Consider the following 14,645-nt stretch of genomic DNA (forward strand, 5'->3'; position numbering starts at 1 on the left):
GGGAAGAGGGCAGGAGAACAAAGGAAGCCTAGGACATATAAAAAAGGGCGAACACTTGGCTTCTGGGGATACCAGGATACCAGCTACAGCCCCCTCTCCCTCCCAGGAGAAGTCTATGTTACTGCTTTTTAAATAAACCCTGTTTTATATGCTTGCCTCTGCCTGCTTCTCTAATGTTTAAACTGCAACATGAGAGGAAGCAGTATCAGAATCATGAGTTGGATAGAAAGGTGCAAGTCTAACCAAAAAGATAATGATAGAGATGACACTTCTACTTCTAGCATGAGTTCTGCAAAGCCACTTCACAAGTAATGGGGATGATATTTTGAAAAAAGAGATTTGGAAATACTGCTGTTATGTGATCTGGTATAAAAAAATGCTGCATCTGTGTTGCTAAAGGCCGGGGCCAGGGTAAGGCAAGTGAGTCCTTTACCTCTGACACAAAATTTAAGGCAGCATCAAAATTTCAGTAGTCAAGATACACAATCTTAGTGCAATATTTTAAAAAGTTAATTTTAGAGATCCATGATGATCAAGATTTAAAATAAAGATAAGATCACTACTCCCTTCAAACTCATACATGTATACTTGAAGACAGAATTTTTCAATCCCTTAAGAAATCTTCTGAGCAATGTATTCAAAGAGTTTTGAGCCTGTTTATTAAAAATATAAAAATGCAACATGTTCTGGTTGAAATTAGGAAAGAAGGAAAATTACTAGTTGAATTTCAACAAAAATCTTTGCATGTGAGTTGATGGAACTGATAAAAATGAATACCTGTATTTGTAAGAGCAGTAACCCTGGGGCTACATTTTTATAAGTTACCTGTTTCAGCTTATAACAGCCATTATTACCAAGTACAGAAATAGCCTGGATGTTCAATAAGACATTTTAGTAGTTGTTTCACAAAGTATTAAAGATTTTTTTTAAACTTAGTCAATCATAGTTCACTAATTATTTTAAGTTTGAGGGGTAATAGATTTTTTATACCATTAATATTTTTAAAACTAAGTTATTATGAGTGTTTATTTGACCTTCATCGTATTATTTTTTTACATTTCACAAATGTTTAAAAACATCATACACAGCAGGACACGCATGTAACTTACATAAATATGTGGCTATCATACAATCAAAAAATTTTTGGAGAACACAGAACACAGGTACGGGTAGTTGATGCTGTGGGTGTTAGGAACAGGGCAGGATTATATTATCTCATCCTGTAAGATCACTGTACTCATAGAAGTCTTCATGAAGGATGCCTTGCTGAGTCTTCATAATTCAAGAAATAGGAATTAGGAAAAATAACTGTTCCACATTTGTTTAGTTTAACACATAGCACAATGCTTACTGCCAGAAAAGATTAAAGTTCTCCAAAATCATTTTTAAAGATTATAGGTTGCAGCATCCTGCAGCCCTACTCTCAGAAGGGCTCTCAGTCCCAGACTTGGCCCTGTTGGAGGAGGCAGCGCTCAGGCAGGGGCAGGGGAGCACCTCTCCAATGTAGTGGGGGAGGGGGCAGTGATAACTGTGCTTTATGGGCCTGGGCCTGGGGTGTTATCTCCTCTAGGGGAGTAAGAAGGGCAAATAAAACGCAGTCCTTTCTGACTCAAAGGCTAGAGTCAGGAAGGACTGGTGAGAGGCCAGAAGGTAGCTCCTGGTGTTCTCTTCGCCAGGAAGAGGCCAGGGGTGTTTGGAGAGGGGCTGATGTTGAGGCGCTGTGCAATCAAGGAGCGAGGAGAGTAGCAGTGATAAGGTCAGAGAGGGGCTTTGGGGTTGAGTTATTCCTGATAAGCATGAAGTCCAACAGTCCAAGAAGGCACGGAGGACTCCGGGGCCTATCCTTTCCCTGCCGGCAGAGGGAGTCCCGGTATGCAAGGCCCAGCTTTCGTTTAAGGAAAAGCGTTTACGTAGCCCCACAACCGGTTTCGTATGCCCAGGGGCCGAGTAAGAGCCGAGGCGATTAAAAGCGAGCGACAACTGCCCGGGAACTCTGTGCAGCAGGCGCCGGGCCGGGCGCCCGACTCGACGAATTCTCGCGAGAGCAGCCGCCGCCATTTTTCCATTGATTGCAGTGGGCTGGGGGAGGGGCCGGCGACGAAGGCGGCGGCAGCGGCTGAGCCTGGGGTCGGTGACTGCGCGCTGGTGTCTAAGGCCCAAGCTGAGGCCTCCACGGTTGCCGGAACGCGGGCGGCGGAGAGGATGACTGCCGCCGCTCTTCTCTCCTGAGATAGAGAGCCGCCGCCACCCTCCCCCTCCCCCGGCAGGGTGGAGAGGAGCGGCCAGAGTCTGAGCGATGGTGCCTGGCGAGGAGAACCAACTGGTCCCGAAAGAGGTGAGGGGCCATCGGCGGAGGCTAGGCCCGAGGCCTGCGGCCGCTCGAGGCTACGCAGGCCCGGGCGAGCGGCTGGCCGCCGGTCCGGCCGGAGTGCGCGCCGGGCGGTGGGCGACTCAGGAGGTGTGCGGCGGGTGTAGACGGGCGCGGCGAGCAGTTGGGGGACGGCTGGATGTCCGCGGTCGGGAACCGAGACCGCTCTCGGGGTAGCGGGGTGGACAAATAAAGGAGCGGACGCTAGGAGCCAGGTCCTGCGCTGCGGGGTAAGGTGGCCTTTGAAGTCCACATTGTACAAGTAGAGCCAAGAGAGATTATTTCAAAGAAAACATTCTGGAACACTTGCCGATGGGCACGACAGGGTGACGGTGCTTCTTCGGGTTTTGACAGTGGCAGTGTATAGCTTACAGGGCTTCTGAAATCTACACATAAGTTGAGATCTGTGGGAGGGCAGAGTTTACTGTTAGGACTTTTTTCAACTTCTGTTGCTTCGTAGTACTATTGGCCTGCCTAAACGGGGCCTACCAGAGATCCTTAAATTAATAAATGGAACTTGCCTGTAAAGGTAGGAGATAGCTGAGCATTACCATATGGAGAGCTGAACTACTTTTGGACCCTTGGGTTGTGTATGTCCACTTGGGTGACTTCTTAAATTCTTAAAAGCAAGTGATAGGAGAAACCTTGACTCTTTGGCTTCCCTTGAATAGTAGTAGAAGATTAAGGGTAGAATCCTGCACTGGCCAGTGAATTTCAATATATTAATAGAATCTCTGTTGGGCTTTATAAATATCTCCAGCGCATTCAAACATGTATTTTTAACTGGTGATCATCAGGCTAATGCTTTGGATTTTTATTTCTCATATATCTTAAGTAGAGGCGCGTGTTGAGTTGAAATTAACTATGTTTACGAGTGATCATACATTCCTCAACTTTTCGGCCTTTTTTAGTTGCTTTGTGGCAATTTCTTTGCTATATAAGCAAGCTCAAACACAATGCAAAAGTAATACTATTGAAGTTATGTACCTTTATGATACAAATATTTTCCCAGCTTTATCAGGTGGATAGTGATAGTTGTTTTGCAGGAATTTTTTTTTTTTTGTTTTGTTTTGAAGCAGAGTTTTGTGTCAGTATTTATTCACCAAGCATTATAACTCTGCAAAGCAGATAAACAGATGAATTAATCAGAAATCTTGCCTCGGTAGCTTTTTAAGCTACTTAGAAAGGGAAAACCAGTGCTCCTATCAGGGGTTAGGTACTTTATATTGCATAAGTAACTCTTATGCAAGGAAGGAAGTGATAGGTGCTAAGAGAAAGGTGTAAACATGCATTTCCTTTTAGATATGCATATTGCTGGTTTTCATTCTTATGAAAAGTAGAGTTAATCCTTTCTTAATTTTTTGATTATTAGAAAATATAACACAGGTGGAACTTTGCTTTAAGAAACCCACCATTAGATTTATTTCCCTAACTGATTTATAGAAATCTTGATACAGTTATACAGCTTCATAGGAACTTATTTGTGTGTGTAAAAACTGAGATCCCAATGCTACTGCTTTCACCTGATGGAAATGTAAAGATTAATTCCCTTATCTGAGACTTCAAACTCATCATAACGTTTTCTTTCTACTTTTTCTGGATCATATGCCTTTATTTTCTGTTCCTTATTCTCATCTGAGGTTGTCTTTTCCTTTCATGATTTCTGGAAGCATACACAGTACTCTCAAATCTGAAGACTGTCACTTGAGGTCCATGCCTTTTTTAGCTAGCCAACTAGTTTTTTTTCTTTGGCCATACTCTTCTCTTCCTTGGATTTTCTTTAGCATTCTTTTTTTAAAATCGATTCTTGATTTTAGTAATCTGCACATTCTCTCTGCCCACTCACTTAGTCAAGGCCTTTCTATTCTTTTTTGTATTCTTAATTTTCACTTTTGTTTGATTTTTGTCATCCCCTGACTGGATCTTCTCCGTAGTAATAGAATCATTAATGTTAAAGCTAAGAGAGCATAGTGAACATCTAGTAAGTTAAACCCCTTCACTTTTCAGATGAGGGAATTGGGGCTAGAGGATTGAAAGTGACTAGTTGTGGGTCACATAATGAGTAGATGGCCAAGCAAATACTAGAATTAGGTCCCTTGCTACCATTTTTTAAAATTATATTCTATAGATCCCTTCATATAACTTTGAGGCCTTATATGAATAGTTCATTATTACTCTAAGTACCTATACCATGTGAAAATAACTACCAAACTTAAAATTTCAAAATTTCCTGCATCTAGTGTAGTGGTTATTATTAACAATCTAGGAAGGTTTTGTTGCTGTTGTTGTTGTTGTTTTGTTGCTTGTTTCTGTTTTTCAATTTGTGATGTTGGGGATGGAACCCAGAGCTTTGGTGCATGGTAGGCAAGCATTGTACTTCTGAGCTACATCCCCAGCCTGGGATCTAGATCTTGATTAGGTGTGTGCTTGCCTGTGTACGTGTATGTAGTTGTTGATGAATAATATATTATTCTGGTCCCTGAAACTTGAGGACAGTTGTACTTAGAGCACTGCTGAAGGAAGGCAGCTTGGTGTATAGGGATTGGCACACTGTGGCCCACTGCCAAATCCAGTTCACAGCCTGTTTTTCTATGGCCTTTAAGTGAAGAGTGATTTTTACATTTTCAAATTATTGAAGGAAAAAGAAAATTAAAAGACTAACAATAATCAGTAACACATGGAAATATATGAGATTGAAATTTCAGTTTGGAACACAGTCATACCAATCATTTACTATCTTCTATGACTTCAACAGCAGAGTTGAACAGTTGCTACAGAGACTGTAAGCAGGGTAAATTTGAAACTACGTAGCCTGGTATTCAAGGCTCAGTACAGTTGGTTCTGGCCATAACCTGCTCTTCCCCAGCTTATCTCTTTTCCCATGAAACAAGTTTTTAATGTAGCCAAACAGGTTTCTCTCTAACTTGATTTTCATTTCTATTTGTACTGTTCTCCCCATTCCTACTTCTCTCCTCCTGTTCAAAATCTTCATACACATTTTTCCATAAGAACCTTATATATCATTTATTTTAAAAAGGCTTTTCTGATCATTTTAAGCTTAAGGATCTTCCCCTCATGAAGACCTTTATATATGAATAGAATTCATTTGGCATTTAATAAATAGTGCTTTGAATGGAATTTATTTGGCAGTAAATTTTAAGATACCTGTTGTGGTCTGAAATTGTAATACACATTTAATATACTATTTGTTGTGAGTTCATTGATAGCAAAGCTCATTGTATGTTTCTCCCTCTTTACTTTTTGATTTTGTATATGTTATAAATCTAGGACAATAGACCTATGGATATGCTTTCTGGAGCATAGATTCAGTAAATATTTATTGATTTAGTTATGGGGTTATAAGGAAACTTAGAATTCAACCAATTATCCTTGGCTTGGAGGTTTTCCATAGCACAGTTGGCAAGCTGTTTTCCAACTTCATGACTAATCTCTGATAACATCTTTTTCTTAGAAGAGATCTGTTATTTTAAGTTTTTGTATTGAAAGAAGTTGAGATATTTATACTGGCATCTTTTGATAGTTGTCTCTGGATAGCACAGAAATCTTAAAGCATTTTCCATAGGGATAGCTTTTCTTATTATTGAAAATGGAAGAAGACAGCAGAAGAGCTCACCCTCTCTATTTTTGAGTCAGAGTGTCTTCAGTTAGTTCTTTCTCAGTTGCTCTCTTTTGGATACGATCCAGCATTTTTAGTATTCCTCTTAAATTGTTGTACCCAGAAAAAAAAAGCAAAGAGTGTGTGGTCTGTTCATTGAGGAGAACAACAAAGCTTTTTTCTCCCTCTCTATTTCACTCTGTTCTATGTCTGAGTTGTGGTATATTGATATTGGCTTTAAGATCGCTTGCTTTTAGTATCCCAGTTTTGATTATAGCTTCGTTGTTGTTTTATTATTCTCTGTCCTAATAAGGACCTGTGACATTAACATTTGAGTACCCACAGTGTATATTACTATTCTCTGCCATATAGGGAAAAGTTAGAATAGATGACATTCATTCTTATTCATTCTGTCAAGTGTCTTATAGTATAATTAAGGATAAAGTATATATTTACTGATGCCTCTAAAATGATACTTTAACTGCATTGAGCATATAAATATAGAGAAGATAGAAAAAAAATGGAAGAAACCAATAGAAATATAAATTTTATATTTCAGTGTCCCCCCTACCCCCCGCTTTTTTCCATGCAGTGAATACTACTTCCTTGTAGAACTAGTTTTTGTCATGATATGACAGTAATAACCAATATTTATTGACATTATTTACATGTCAATACAAATAAATTGGCATAAGTTATGTGTACTTTGTGTATGGTAACTCAGTTGAGCTTCACTACAAGTTCACAATTATATAAGGGAAACTGAAAGAACCTCAAATAATAACTAACTTATTTTTCATCTCTGTTGTCTGATTTTCTTATAAAATCCATTTATCAATAGCTATCATGAAACACATCAAATGAATATTCTTTTAATTTTATTTCTCCTATGTAAATTACAGTGGTCATTCTTTTATTTGTTGATCCTTATAAAATGATCCTTTTTCTAAATTTGAGATATTCTTTCTTTATTAGTAAGAAGCATATCAAGTTATACCCATCAGTGTCTAACATAAATAGGAATGTTTAATAAAATTCAGTATTTCAGATATTATTAGAAATATTCATTTAGTAAAGTTAAAAAGCTGAATGCAGAGTTGTATATGATTCCAATTTTGTCAGAAAAAAAATTATGAAAATTTAGAGCTAAATGCATTGAGAGATTTGAAAGAATACAGAAAATATTAACAGTTGATATTTCTTGATGTCTGGATTATCTTGATTATAGTTTTGTAGCTTTATGGGTTTTTTTGGTAGTTATTTGCATGGTGTTATTGTCTTTTTTTTTTTTTTTTTCCAGTAATGGGACTTGAACCCCGGGGTCACTCTATCATTGAACTTCATCCTTTGTCCTTTTTATGTCTTAAAAAATTTTGAGACAGGATCTTGCCAAGTTGCCCATGCTGGTTTTGAACTCTGATCCTTCTGCCTCAGCTTCCCAGTTAGCTGGTATTACAGGCATGTGCCACGATGCCCAACATATATTGTCATTTTTTTGGTCAACCCTTCCCCACCACCCTTATTGTTCTGTTTCAGTTAGGGTCATCACCATCTGCTTATTTGGTTAAGCTGGAACATTGTTTTGATTCCTCTTTTTTTCTTTTTCTCACATAGTTCATCACTTAGAATGAGTAACTTTATCATTGTGTGGCTCTGCCTCTAATTGTTTTCTCACTTAAATGTAGCCCTTCTAAATGGTCACTGTGCTTCCAGGTTCTTTTCTTTCCTATCATCCTCCCTACAACTTCAGGTTTACTTTCTAAAATAGATGAGATTGTGACTTACCTGCTTCAAAGTTTCTAATTATTACCCTATGATTACAAATTGAGTAACAGGTATTATTTATAAACCCTATGTGTCAGACACTATGCTAAGCAGTTTACATAAATTATTTAATCCCTATGACAGCCCTTTAAGGCAGCTGTTAATCTTCATTATCCATTTTACAAATGAAGAGACTAAGGCTTAAAGAGGTTAAGTAACTTGCTCAGTTATATAGCTATTTGATTCTAAATCAAGGTGGCCTTAACCAGTCCCAGAGTCTGTCATAATCTGGCCTCGATTTATTTAAAAACAAAATTTTAAATTAAAGTTATGCATGCACATATTTATAAAAGCTAAATAACTATTCAGAACTATTTAGAAAAACAGAGTCCCCAGCAAATTTGTCCTCCCCTTCATTTTGGGCTTTGCAAAGGCAACCACTTTCAGCTTAATTCTTTTGATATTTAGCTCCATATTTTAAACTAACATTTTGATAGTGCTCCTTGATTTTTCAGTTTAAGATATTATCTAATGGCAGATGACCCCAACACATACTTAACAGTCCTCCCAATATTGCCATATTGTAAATTGTTTGGGTACATTTTTATATCATACAACTGTAAACTATTCACAATTGACCCATTTGGTTTACTGTTAATCTTTTTTTTGCTGTATAACATTTTGTTTTCTCTGAGTTAATAATGTTTTTACAATTTGCTTCACTTAGTTTTCTGTATACTTATTTAGCTAAGTGGTTCTCAACTGGGTGCCCAACTCCCATCATTTGGCAGTGTTGGGGGAGGGGGAAGGGAGTGTGCTACTGACATCTAGTGGGTAGAAGCCAGGTGTGCTGCCAGATATCCCCCACTGCCCCATATCCTTCCATATGCCAACAGTGCCACTGTTGAGAAGCCCTGATGTAGCATAAAGTCTCTCCCAAGTGTATACATATCCTCTTATATCCAAATCTTACAATTTTGACATTGTAAGAAACTTTCCCAGCATCTTTTTACCTGATCCACCTAAACTTGTTGGATCTACATCTTCTGTGCAGCTGTTGTTTGTCTTGGATTTGGTTTACTATCCTCTGGGGGCTTGGTGCTTCCCTTTAGTTCTGTCTCATATTAGTGCCTTTTTTGTTTACTTTCTCATTTGGAGGACCACTTATAGTAGCTTTCTAATGGGGTTGTAATTTTTTCAAGACCTTGCATATCTGAAAATATTTTTTCCCTTGTTTTAGATATAGTTTGGTTTACAAAGAGAATTCTCAGTCATAATTTTTTTCTCAGAATTTTAAAGGATTTTTTCTGCTGTCTACCGTGTTGCTGTTGAGACATCAGAATTCTTTTTCACTATTTTGAAACTTTGTTTTGTTCTCTTTAGAAGCGTGGAGAATCTTTGTTTAAAGAGTTCTGCCCTTCTCTATTATATAGTTTGGTATAGGTCTGTTTTTATCCATTCAACTAGTTTTAGGGTTGTTCCATTCAATTTGGAACTTATTTTGTTAGTTTTAGAAAAAATTTTAAAATGATTTCTTTGATTTTTCTTACCTTCATTTTCTTTTTTTCTCTCTTCTTATTGTTTAGGTTTTAGGCCTAATGACTAGTTTTTTTAATTTTATTGTCTGTTTTCATGTATTTTGCATTTCCTTTTTTCTCCTCTTTTTTCTGTTAGATCTTTTGCAACTTGAACTTCTGATTCTTCTATTGAGGTTTTATTTCTGCTATAATATGTATAATTTCTAAGTACTCTTTTTCTCTGAGGAAAAAAAAAGGAAAACATACTCTGTATATGTTTTATGTATGCAATGCTTTCTCAGAAAAGATTGGCAGTTGTAGTCCTTTATTTACTCCAAATTTCCTTTTATTCTGTTTGCTTTGGGTTTTGTCTGCCATCTTAGACCCTTTTCTTAGATATTTGATGATCCTTGAAAATCTGTTTATTTAAGAGAGGGGCCTTAAAAACTTGAAAGTGCCAGTGTGTATTTATAATTTGACCTGTAGAGTGATATAGCTGGATAATTTCTATGCAGACTCCCAGTGTCTTAGTCTGTTTGGGCTGATATTTAAAATATACTAGGTGACTTATAAACAAAAGAAGTTTGCTTCTCACAGTTCTGGAGACTGGAACGTCCAAGATCAAGGTGCTGACAGTTTTGGTGTCTAGTGGTGACTGCTCCACGTTCAAAAAGCAGCGCTTCTTGCTGTATCCTTATATGGTGGAAGAGAAGAAGGCAGCCCTCTAATGCCTCTTTTATAAGGGCACTAATCTCATTTATGAGGGCTCTGCCCTCATAATTAATTATCTCCCAAAAGCCCCACCTCTAAATATCATTGGTGATTAGAGTTTAGTATGTACATTTGGGGAGAGTGGACATAACCATTTAGACCATAGCTTCCAGTGACATATCTTTCTTTTTCTTTTGTGCTGGATGGATTTCTCAGAAAAATTTGCTGATCTTTTGTCAGTAGGGAACAAGCTTGGGAGTTAAGTAGTAAAGGGGGGTACGGATCTTATCATTGAATATGCAGATAAACTTCCCTCTCATTTCCTAGTTTGAGTACACATTTTCAAATTCAGCGGAGCCTGATGTCCTCTAGTTTAGGTATACCCTGTTTTATGCTTTCCAGAAATTATTTAGTCTTTTGTCAGGAAGGACTGAAGAGTAGAAAGAATCTAGGGGTTCTAACTGCTTCTTAGAGTTCAGTTGTTTTCCTTGTTTGGACTCCAGCCTCACTCCTGGGGTATCTAAAATTGCCAGTTTCTGAGGCTCTTCCTGAGTTTTAAAAAACTTTTTAGTAGAAGAGTTGCAGAAAGAATAGAATTCCTGTATACCCTTTACCCAGCTTCTCCTTTCTTATTCATCTTATATGATTGTAGAATATTCTCAAACGCAAGAATTAGCCTTAGTACAATACTATTAACTCCACTACACAATTTATTCAGATTTTGTCAGTATTTCCACTAATGTCTAAGAATCAAATTCAGAATCCCTCATTGCATTTAGTTGTGTGTTCCTTAGTTGTCTTTTACCTGTGATAGCTTTTCAGTCTTTCCTTTTCTTTCATGACTTTGGTACTTTTGAAGAGTACTAGTCAGTTGTTTTGTGAAAAGGCTTTCAATTTGGGTTTATCTGATGCTTTCTTATGACTCTGAATCAAAGAGAAGGATATCACAGACATGGTGAGTACTTCTCAGTGCATGATATGAGGGGAAAAAGGACATGATGTTGTTATATCCTGTTTATCAACCTTGACCATTTGGTTAAGGTGATGTCTGCTAGGTTCTACCATTGTGGTTAATATTTTTCCCTTTAATAATTACTAAATACTTTGAGACCACACAGATAATTGTTTATTCTTAACTTCTACCCTTTAATTTTAGCATTCATCTGTGGATATTTTCTACAGTAATTATTAGTTGCATTATTGATTTTATATTTTCCTCACTAGTTTTACATTTGTTATTGGAGTTCTTCTGTGAGAAGGAATTGTTCGCTCTCCCCCTCTTATTAATAGTTTATATTAATACAGAATTAACATATTTATTTTATTCTTTGGATTGAAATCCAATACTGTTTTTTATTTTGTTATTTAAACTTCCCAGGTTTGGCCAGGGGAGCTCTTTCTGGTTGTCTTGTGTCCTCAGCCTTGCTTTTTGAGTACTTCTTTGCTTTCTGGTACCACATAATGCTTCACTTCGACTGGCCTAACTCTGGAATTAACTACTTATCTAGGGAGTTCATTGGTCTTTTGATTTAAATTATATAAATCAGGTGTCTGATTTTTCCTTCAGGATATGTGGGATTGGACTTTCTCAGCTGCAATAAGACGTTAACTCTTGTTCTTCTTTCCAGCTTCTAAAGTTGTGTTTCTGTTTCTTATGGGCTTATGCTCTTTAAAAAATTTCTTTACTCTTATTTTAGAAATATTTTGGAAAGCATCAGAGATGAATGCTTGTATTTAACCTGTTGTCTTTAACCAGAAATTCCTAACTTAATGTTTTTGTCTTCTGCCTAAGTCAATTTTGGTTGAACCACATTCCACTGCATTAGTTGCTGTTCCCCAGATGTGTTATTTTGCATTCATGTGTTATTTCTTTGCCCTTGTCCTGAGTGAATATTATGAAATATTTCTTATTATTCTACAGATTTTAAGGAGCTTTAAATGTGTGAAATTTGGTTTTTGTATGAAAGATATGCTTTAAGTTCTTTCTTAGGATTCCTATCCCTTTTTACGTCCACTTTTGGATTAGTCACAAAATGTTTGTATGTCTTGTGCCTAGATACTCCATTTTTTGCCAAACTGGAGGAGAGAAGTTCAAGCATTTCCAGAATAGTAGAAGTCCAAGAACCCCGTGATAGCCCAAGCTGGAAAGAAAAAATTGTATCAGAAATAGGGGGTTGCAAAAAACAGAGCATTAAATATATTTTAAAGTATTTATTATCAATTAAAAGTTTCAAAAGACATCTAGTAAAACAAATTCATTTCTATTAAGTACTTTCTTCATTTCAGGTAACATATGTAGGTGTCATGATTTGTAGAGGTATATTCTTTTATGAGATTTATTACCTAGATCTTAAAGTGTTTTCCATGTATGCCTGGTTGAAATCTAATGTACGGACATTGTAAAAAGTTTTTCCTCAAAATGTAGGATTGGTAGTGATGGCAAATGATTGACAAAAATAGTGTGATCATCTTTCACATTAAGATTCTGAGTGCATTTTTTCTTTGTTTTTCCTGAGCCTTGTATAGTATAACAGGGGATGGATATAGGTGTAGCATACATAAACAGATAACTACTCTCTGTCCTACTGTATACTTCTATTTACTATGTAGATGGGGAAAAAATAATAATTACCCTATCCTTCCACTTAATGAAACTAAAACTGAACCATGCATACATAAAATAGCTATGGATATAGCCATAGATATAAATGTTTTCTTCTTTGCAGAACTGTTGCTGACATAATCCACCATTGAGAGATTTACTGTTTATTATATGAAAATTACTGATATATTTGTCTCAAATTTTGATGTTCTTTAAAACATGCTTTGAAATCCTATCCAAGGGGCTAGGGTTGTGGCTCAGTGTTAGCACTCTTGCCTAGCATGTGTGAGGTACTGGGTTTGATTCTCAGCACCACATACAGATAAATAAAATAAAAGTCCATCAACAACTAAAAGTATTAAAAAAAAAAAAAAAAAGGAAAAAAAAAAGAAATCCTGTCCAAGCTGGGCTCAGTGACACACGCCTGTAATCCCAGTGGCTCAGGAGACTGAGGCAGGAGCATCACAACTTCAAAGCCAGCCTCAGCGAAAGGGAGCTGCTAAGCAACTCAGTGAGATCCTGTCTCTAAATAAAATACAAAATGGGGCTGGGGTTGTGGCTTAGTAGTTGAATGCCCTTGGGTTCAATCCCCAGTGCACCCCACCACTGTAAAAAAAAAAAATCCTATCCAAGTAATAAAATGTAGCCTCTTTAACTTCCTATATTATTAAATCTTTCCTGATTCTTCTCTCTTGACTGATTGTATTTTCCTGACTTGGAAATCCCATAACACTATATTTTTTGGCATTTAAAAAATTTTGTACCTTTATTATAAAAGTTATTTGTAATAATGCATTTAGGAGATTATAAGCTCTTCAAAGTAAGGATATCATAGCCAGAACTCCTACATTCAAATACCAGCTATGTGACCTCAGGCAAGTTATTTAACTTCCTAGTATCTTGGTTAAACAAAGATAATAGAAATTGTCTCCTAGAATTGTTTGGAAGATTAAATTAGTTAATACACATACATTGTCTTGCATGTAAGTATTCAGTAAATGTTAGCAATTACTACCTTCTGTTATTTCACTGCTCTTCCTACCTGCATCCTTATATCTTACCCTAGGGCCAGCACAGTGTGATGTGCATTGTACAACAAATATTTAATTAAATGAAAATGAAATTATATTTTAGTTGTTTTAGCCATTTGAAATTATAGTTCTGATTATAACCTGTCAACTAAATATCTTAATGTTTATAATACTAATCCTTAATGATTTGATAGGTTCTCTTGTATGATCAAGTAAGACCTATTCTTATTGCTTTGAGGACTGCAACATAAAACAAAGTGCAAACATTAAAAGAGATGTTTAGGCTAATGAGGTCCTGAGAAAAATAATTTGTTTAAATTATTGTCAAAATAAGGTACTGGATTAATGAATTACTTGTTTGTAAAGATCTACTATGAAATATTATTTTATTTATTTATTTTTTTTTAAAGAGAGAGAGAATTTTAATATTTATTTTTTAGTGATCGGCGGACACAGCATCATTGTTTGTATGTGGTGGTGAGGATTGAACCCAGGCCGCACGCATGCCAGGCGAGCGCGCTACCGCTTGAGCCACATCCCCAGCCCGTGAAATGTTATTTTAAAGCAGGATCATTGTTAAGAATGTTCCAGTTTTTGTTGTTTTGGGGAGGTCCTGTTTTCTTCTTAGAATTGCAGAACCATTAAAGGAGACTGAGCTCTGATTGAGCAGGGAGGGAGGCTTTGATATTTGGCCAAGAATGGGAGAAGTAGGAGACAGACTAGCAGATCAAATAAACTTCTCAACCCATGTTGTTGGGGGAAGTCATAAAAGAAGGGAGGGTTAGGTTAATATAGTGGAGGAATATTCATGTCTTTTTCTGGGAATGAGCAGAAATTTTCCAGGAATGCAGGCATGACCTCCTTTTATGGTTCTTTCTGGTAGTTATGGCAGTTTTCAACTGTCCTGGCACTGGGTGGGTAGTAGTGGTCATTTAGCATGCAGATGGTATTATAATGATGTTAAAGGTTGTCTGGCAGTTGTCTTAGATCTGACTGGTTTTGTCTAATCCACCTGGAGAGGGACTTCTGGACTGGA

The 14,645-nt window shown here is 37.0% G+C and overlaps 1 protein-coding gene across 4 annotated transcripts in view; it reads left to right on the forward strand.

Annotated features, from left to right (window-relative positions):
* Positions 1 to 2,076: 2,076 nt before the first annotated feature.
* Usp47 (ubiquitin specific peptidase 47) overlaps positions 2,077 to 14,645 on the forward strand; it is a 105,867-nt gene continuing 93,298 nt past the window's right edge. For 2 of the 4 annotated variants that reach the window (XM_015477634.2, XM_015477633.2), the window contains exon 1: positions 2,077 to 2,335. In XM_015477634.2, coding sequence (XP_015333120.1) covers positions 2,297 to 2,335 — 39 coding nt within the window. In that variant the 5' untranslated portion in view covers positions 2,077 to 2,296. The remainder of the gene's footprint in view (positions 2,336 to 14,645) is intronic. The other 2 variants (XM_048788343.1, XM_048788341.1) reach the window with 2 other exon arrangements.

Source organism: Marmota marmota, unplaced genomic scaffold (genome assembly GCF_001458135.2).
Source record: "Marmota marmota marmota unplaced genomic scaffold, marMar, whole genome shotgun sequence".
NCBI classification, from domain to species: Eukaryota; Metazoa; Chordata; class Mammalia; order Rodentia; family Sciuridae; genus Marmota; species Marmota marmota.